General features: G+C 41.7%; 1 protein-coding gene across 1 annotated transcript in view; it reads left to right on the plus strand.

The window, feature by feature from the left end:
• LOC144806059 (uncharacterized) overlaps nucleotides 1-7461 on the plus strand; it is a 108719-nt gene extending 101258 nt beyond the window's left edge. The window contains exon 3 of the mRNA XM_078672507.1: nucleotides 5331-7461. Within this exon, the coding sequence (XP_078528633.1) occupies nucleotides 5331-7316 (1986 nt within the window). The 3' untranslated portion in view covers nucleotides 7317-7461. The remainder of the gene's footprint in view (nucleotides 1-5330) is intronic.
• Nucleotides 7462-8207: the final 746 nt, after the last annotated feature.

The following is an 8207-nucleotide window of genomic DNA, read 5'->3' on the forward strand; positions in this document are numbered from 1 at the left end:
ACACATCATTGACTCCGGGAAATCCCTGGGAGTCACCACAGACAAACACCTGAACATGCAGGCAAAAATCACTAATGCCACCAAGGGAGCTAATCACCAGATGAGTATACGAAGGAAACGTAAACCCTTCCTCCCACAGACCGACTTAAAAATGGCAGTACAAGCCATAGTGCTACCAAGATTAGACTATGTTATGTTATGAAAAAGCGTTAACCCAAACAAAGTCAAAGGGACCTGGGTAGCAAATTGTTATATCTAAAGGGGTCCCAGACTGAAAAGAGGGGACAGAATTAGAAGGAAATAGGTGTGAATAATCAAAAGAGGTAAAAGATAAGATCGTACGATGTTTTTATTCACCAGGTACACAGCAACCATAAACTAGGTTAAGCATAACAATTTTTTCAATATTTTTAGTAGCATTTGTGTGCCCACATGCACAACGCGAAGGGAAGGGAAGTGATAGTGCTGTGAAGGGATTTCGGTGAAAAAGTGAAAAAAAGTGTACTTGTTCTTAACAAACAATTAATTTAAATTCTTTAAGTTTAGTAAAAACATTATTCCACGTGGTTCCCCATCGCGGGGCCACAAAAGACAGCAATAAGTCAAGCAAATTCCAAGACCAGGCTCCTATTGTAGCTGTATTAATCTTGCTTGGGGGTAGAAGCTGGTACGGGTGGAATGAGTAGTCTACGTTTCGACCCTGGATTGGGTAGGGAAAGTTACCCTTACAGAACGGGTCTTCCTCAGGACGGAGGGATGTGGTGGGCAGACTACCTAAAGGGAAAAGTTAAAAAGCAAAATTATACTCCGGGTCTATTGAAAAGATCCCTACATTGCCCTGCGCAGGTAAACACCCGCTTGGGTATAAAATAGAGAAATTTCACATACAAAACCAGAGTGACTAACAATCATCGGACCAGGCGTGTGTCGCCTATCGTAGATAGAACTGGGCTTGTATTTGAAGGACATCATCATTGAGTGTGTGTTATGAACCCCATCATAGAGATGCAAATATTTGTAAAGCAAATTACTAGCACACACAGGGCGCGATATGGGTATTAAGTAAGGTCAAGGATATGCCATAATTAGCAGGTCTCTAGAAATTATCACCATTAGTGCCTCGGTAAAAATGCGCATTATCTTACCTCCAGGACCCCATGGTCGGGTTTGCCTGGAACTTCGTGTGAACTCGCTTTCACAATGATCTGCAAGTCAAGTACAGGGGGGAAAACGAATTGTAAACAATCCTCGTTCAATAAGCTGGGAAACTAGCCTATTTTAAGTTCAGGACACTTAAAGGGGGCGGAGGAGGGAGGATTTACCTATACTGTGATCGGTGTCACGACTTGAGCAGTATTGGTTACGGACGGTAGAAATTCTCTGTGCTGAAATGATGAAAACTGGGCGTCATACGGTGCCTCTGGAAATTGTCATATTATTTATTTATAGTTGTGGAAAGAGAATCGTTGGCAGAAGCCACCACGCCGCCACTTACCTACGTATAAGTCTTAAAAATGGTAACCAAACGCGGGACTGGGCAGGTTGCTCAAAGTTCATGCGGACGGCAAGAATTCCCGTACGTTAACCACCGCGCCTTGCCTGTAACTAGGAAGTATGGTTAGGGGGCATGTCCATCGCGGTTGGAATAATAGAAATCGTCGAAAGACTACGGTTTGCTAAAGAGAAAAGGTACTTTCTCGCAGTTCTCAAGCCTGGCTATTGTCTATCAATAAAACTCTGTTTGCATCTAAAGAGTTGTTTGTAAATTATAATGTGAGCCTTTTGCACTTTTTCACCGAAATCCCTTCACAGCACTATCACTTCCCTTCGCGTTGTGCATGTGGGCACACAAATACTACTAAAAATATTGAAAAAATTGTTATGCTTAACCTAGTTTATGGTTGCTGAGTACCTTGTGAATAAAAACATCGTACGATCTTATCTTTTACCTCTTGATTATTCACACCTATTTCCTTCTAATTCTGTCCCCTCTTTTCATTATGTGACCCCTTTAGATATAACAAGATTAGACTATGGACGCACCACTCTATGCGGTCTCCCCAAATACTGGCCGGCCCGCTGAGGGCATCGTTAAACGCTGCGGCCAAACTGTTATCAGGAACTGAAAGAAATAACTACATCTCTAAGACCTTGAAAGTTCTGAACTGGCTGCCCTACGAGGCAAGAATACACCTAAAAATTGCTTTCATGACCCATAAAGCCCTGCATAGCAATACCTCCAGTTACTTCGGTCTAAAGCTAGAGCGATCGGGAGGATGCAGACAACTGCGAAGTGCGACTTCACTACTACTGAAACCACAATCCTTCCATAAAAAGTGAACTGGCTGCAGAGCATTCTCATGGATTGCACCGAAGATTTGGAACTCCCTACCACCAGTGGTACGCGGAATCTCTTCCTTTACCTCCTTCAAAAAAGAAGTAAAAGTGCTTCTAATGAACAAATTCACATCCTAAGACTTTAAATCTATTGTGACCTCTAGACACCTGTGCAATCCATATATTATTGCCTACATCTTTTGTATTGAAGGCGAATACCGAATGTATGTTTACTACTCCAACCACCTAATGTTTAATAACTGTGTATTGTGAAGCGTTCTGATTCCCTCGCGGATCATTCTTTGTTGACTACTAGTCACCCATGCTATCCATATACTACTATCGACCTCTATTGTACTGAATGGCGAATACCGAATGTATGTTTACTACCTCAACCATCTAATGTTTAATAACTGTGTATTGTAAAGCGCTCTGATAGCCTTGTGGGTTCTGTTCGTGCTATATAAAACTTTATAAAAAATGTTCAGAGGTAAGGGCCAGAGATGAGGTGAAGGTGGGTAATATCGAGTCAGTGTATTTCAGTGGTCGCTGCTCTGGGGGTGTGATGAGGGCTCAGGCTATTATGACAAAAAATGTTGGTTGAAACAAGCTGCAAGAGTAATGGTAAATGAATGCTGTTGGGTAATCTGATGAAGGTGGATAGGGAGGAGGGGAAAGGGGTGGAGCAATACAAGCAGTGGGGAGAGGGGAGGATACAGAAAGAGGTAACCGTGGGATGACTAAAGGGCTAGGATGAGCTTGGGTCAGGGAGGAAACTTTTTCATCACAGAGAGTTTGATGAGAGGAAAATGTCATCAAGTAATTCTAGGATGCGTTCAGATGCTTGGATGAGGATAATCCCATTATTATAAAGGGAGATGGTTGCCTCTGCTCCGCCAACAATAGAGGCAGTTACCAAGAGTCTGAGACCGTGGGAGGCTTTAGTGGATGCAGTGATCCGAAGCAGAGAGCAAAGGGTTTTCCTTCATTGTGCTGGTCTTTTAATGCAAAACATAAGGTCACTTATGGTAGCGCCTTTATTCGTGAAGACATAGGGGATAGAAATAAGGGTTTCTGGGAGAAATTTGAGAAGTCTGTGTTAGAAGTTCTTGAACACGCTTTTAGATAGTTTATGGGGTATATGATAGTGTAGGAATTTCAGGTGTCTGAAACTAGTTTGGAGACTAGTGATCTTCAAGAAAGGGAATCCATGGCTAAGGGCACCAAATTTCCAGGGTGGAAAGAGGGGAGGGACCGGATTACTACATGCTCACGTGGGGGTAAGCTGAGGGGAGTTGAGGAGAAGGGGCTATGGTCAGATGAAGGAAGGAAGGGATGGAGGAAACCATAGGGTGACTGGAGGAAAGTTCCATGACTCCGTTCTACAAAAGCAGCCCATTAAACAGCAGAATCATGACAGAAGATGTCCAGAGAGAAGAAGGTACTCTTTCTGCTTTGGGCTAGCCAGCGTTATATGCATCCGATTACTAGGTGGAAAACAGCAAATCCTGAAGAAAGGGCCCAACTGTGAATATAAGAAAGGGAAGTTGGAATACATTAGGGCAAACTAGATTATGCAATTAGGAAGATAGAATCCGGATTAGAGGGATAGGGGGGATGAGGTGAACAGTGGCCTAGGATGAGCGGCTGAGAGGTGAGTAGAGATGCACTTGGAAATTCAATAGACTGAGCCAGTCTGGGAAGCCAAGCAGAATTAGTAAACAACATCTTTCTAAGATGGCTGCCACCCTGGTAACACTTAGAAGCTATAGAACACGATAGGACTCATCATGTCCTTCTTAAGGACATGAAAAAAAGACTATGTTGATATCTAGATTCCAAGAGTCTTAGAGGCGCCAACATTTTAGATTGCACAGGCACCTTATACAGGGGGGGCTCAATACATGATGCAGGGCCTACAAGGCCCAGATAGAGCCCCTTAATTCTACATGGTCCCCAAACACAGTCAGCACACAAAAGGCCCTCATGATCAGGCCTTGAGACAACAGCAAGGGAAATCCTCCTGAAAAACGAGTTAGTAGTGAATGAAACCAGGCACCTCCATGAACACTAATATTTGATGTATGGCACAACATCCTGATGTCTACCCTACTGTCTTGAGTCTTCCTGATCCATCTCTTACTCCAAGAGCTGTTCTTGTTTTGACAAAACCTTCACCATATGCATCTACCTAAAGCTGTAACTAGTATATGTGTGCTGTGTGAGTGCCCTTTTTTTGCAAAGTTACTCTATGAACACCCTTGCTGAAATAAATAAGATTGTTGCATGTTCTAAAGAACTTGTATGCAAATATCTGTGTATGGTTAAATATGCCTTCATAATTTTCAACAATAGTAATAAACTAGATGGTTTTTCAATCAATTAAAAATTGTGTATGCACATTCCTGTATTTTTCATTTAAGTAATTTAAATCTCTTTACATCCAACAGAAAACAATCCTTGATTGTACAAAATGTTTAAGAATAATGAAGATAATACTGTAAATCTGCAAAAGCAAAGTCTGAAATATTGAGTTCCAGTATTAAGGAAAACATAAGTGCTGACAGAGAGAGCGGTACCTGAACATAAACTGACAGATCTTGGAAGTACCGTCAAGGGAAATTCGGTGGTTCTACGAGTATCAGCTGTGCACCTCTGTGCCTCAAGATGGAGAAAGGCCTCTAGAAAATTAAGGAAGCACTGATCACTTCTTCTGTAACCATGTCCAATACCAGCTCTGATCATGAGGTGGTTACAGCAGTGCTCTGCTTCCTAAAGTGATATCAGACCAGCATTCAGTGCTAGAGGTGTATTGTAAACTCCCTCAGGCCATACCACAGCAACCAGCAAAAAGCACAGTTAACTGAAAGTTAAAAGAAATGGGGGTTCTGCTATATACTACACACAGTATATTTACCAAGCCTAAAACTGCATCAGACAACACACACAGGGAAAAAGCCATACAAATGCAATGAATGTCTGAAGAGCTTTAGTTAATTATCATGCCTAAAAAACAGCAGCGAACACACACCGTGGAAAAACCATATCATTGCAGTGAATGTGGAAGTAGTTTTACGGAATCATCTAAACTCGTGAGTCATCAGCGAACACACACTGCAGTAAAACCATTCAAGTGCAATGAATGTGGGAAGAGCTTTATATATTTATCCCACCTAAAACGGCATCAGAGAACACACACTGGAGAAAAACCATATCCTTGCAGTGAATGTCTGAAGAGCTTTAGTCGATTATCACACCTAAAACGGCATCAGAGAACACACACTGGAGAAAAACCATATCATTGCAGTGAATGTCTGAAGAGCTTTAGTCGATTATCTCTCCTAAAACAGCATCAGAGAACACACACTGGAGAAAAACCATATCATTGCATTGAATGTCTGAAGAGCTTTAGTCGATTATCTCTCCTAAAACAGCATCAGAGAACACACACTGGAGAAAAACCATATCATTGCAGTGAATGTGTGAAGAGCTTTCCTAAATTATGGTACCTAACGCAGCATCAGAAAACACACACTGGGGAAAAACCATTCCAGTGCAATGAATGTGGGAAGAGATTTTTTCGCTTATCGGTCCTACATATACATCAGCGAGCACACACTGGGGAAAAACCATACCATTGCAGTGAATGTGGGAAGCACTTTAGTCAATTATCATACCTAAAACTCCATCAGAGAACACACACAGGGGAAAAACCCTACCACTGCAGTGAATGTGGAAGTAGTTTTAAATCTTCTTCAAGATTAAAGTATCATCAACAAACACACACAGGGGAAAAACCATATCATTGCAGTGAATGTCTGAAGAGTTTTTATGAATTGTCGCACCTAAAGCGGCATCAGAAAACACACACTGGGGAAAAACCATTCAAGTGCAATGAATGTGGGAAGAGATTTTGTCGCTTATCAGTCCTACATATACATCAGCGAACACACACTGGGGAAAAACCATATCATTGCAGTGAATGTGGAAGTAGTTTTAGTTACTCTTCAACATTAATGATTCATCAGCGAACACACACTGGAGAAAAACCATACCATTGCAGTGAATGTGGAAGTAGTTTTAGTGAATCTTCAACATTAAGGAGTCATCAGCGAATACACACTGGAGAAAAACCATACCATTGCAGTGAATGTGGGAAGAGATTTTTTCGCTTATCAGTCCTACATATACATCAGCGAGCACACACTGGAGAAAAACCATACCATTGCAGTGAATGTGGGAAGCACTTTAGTCAATTATCATACCTAAAACTCCATCAGAGAACACACACAGGGAAAAAACCCTACCACTGCAGTGAATGTGGAAGTAGTTTTAGATCTTCTTCAGGATTAAAGTATCATCAACAAACACACACAGGGGAAAAACCATATCATTGCAGTGAATGTCTGAAGAGTTTTTATGAATTGTCGCACCTAAAGCGGCATCAGAAAACACACACTGGGGAAAAACCATTCAAGTGCAATGAATGTGGGAAGAGATTTTGTCGCTTATCAGTCCTACATATACATCAGCGAGCACACACTGGGGAAAAACCATATCATTGCAGTGAATGTGGAAGTAGTTTTAGTTACTCTTCAACATTAATGATTCATCAGCGAACACACACTGGAGAAAAACCATACCATTGCAGTGAATGTGGAAGTAGTTTTAGTGAATCTTCAACATTAAGGAGTCATCAGCGAACACACACCGGAGAAAAACCATACCATTGCAATGAATGCGGGAAGAGATTTTTTCGCTTATCAGTCCTACATATACATCAGCGAGCACACACTGGGGAAAAACCATACCATTGCAGTGAATGTGGGAAGCACTTTAGTCAATTATCATACCTAAAACTCCATCAGAGAACACACACAGGGGAAAAACCATTCCAGTGCAATGAATGTGGGAAGAGATTTTGTGATTTATCAAACCTAAAACGGCATCAGCGAGCACACACTGGGGAAAAACTGTAGTATGGTCCCTACGGCCACGCTATTCTTTGCTAAAGTTAGCCTCAGTTAGCAACTATTTTAACTGCGTGTCTTTTTATTTTTGCACACAACACTCTGTATCTGCTTGTGCAAGACGCCTTTGTGCCCACATGAGCTCATATTGTTATAGTTTGCTCTCAGCATACAAGGTCGAAAATCAAGCCACTGTGCTTTCCATTTCTGGTCAGTCCGTACTACCTAGACATAATATTAGGCACTTCTTGGATTGAGAAATGCTTGCATTATACTAACACGCAGCAGCTTCCCCAAGACAGACAGAAGATTTCCTTCTACGAACTAGACCCTTGCTGAGCCTAAGATGTAACCTTATTCCTACATTCTATGGTGAGGGTTTCCCCAAAATTGGCCCAGAGATCTTCTTTTATATATTATACATATTCCTACCAGGGGAGGGTGGTCTAGGCGCTATAACCGTAATATCCACTGGTCAATCAGAATGATTTCCCCCTTCTTATTTTATGGTATTGTAACTTTGATCATTGTTTTTATCTTATGTATTATTCTGCTGGTGATAGCTCATTTACTGCATTATTGAACAACGCACAGTTTGTTAGTTGAAAAATAAACGTTTTAAACTTTACATAGACTCTGCATTTTTTGGTGTGGACAAGCACGGGTGAGTGAGCAAAAAGGTGTGCAATGCATTGCTACCGCGACTGAGAGGTCGGGAGGTCCGTGTTCTGGCTTTGTCTAAGCATTAGGTATCTTCGGAAGGTCTGCTGAGCTAATGAGATACTGTAGCTAGTCGGTCTAGGGATTGTGGGTTCTTAGGTGTAAGTGCGGTACAACCAATCTTGCACTAAAGACCTATTTTCTTGTGCATAGTTCTGTATGTGCAGAATCTCCACAACA

Source organism: Lissotriton helveticus (genome assembly GCF_964261635.1).
Source record: "Lissotriton helveticus chromosome 1_1 unlocalized genomic scaffold, aLisHel1.1 SUPER_1_unloc_42, whole genome shotgun sequence".
NCBI classification, from domain to species: domain Eukaryota; kingdom Metazoa; phylum Chordata; class Amphibia; order Caudata; family Salamandridae; genus Lissotriton; species Lissotriton helveticus.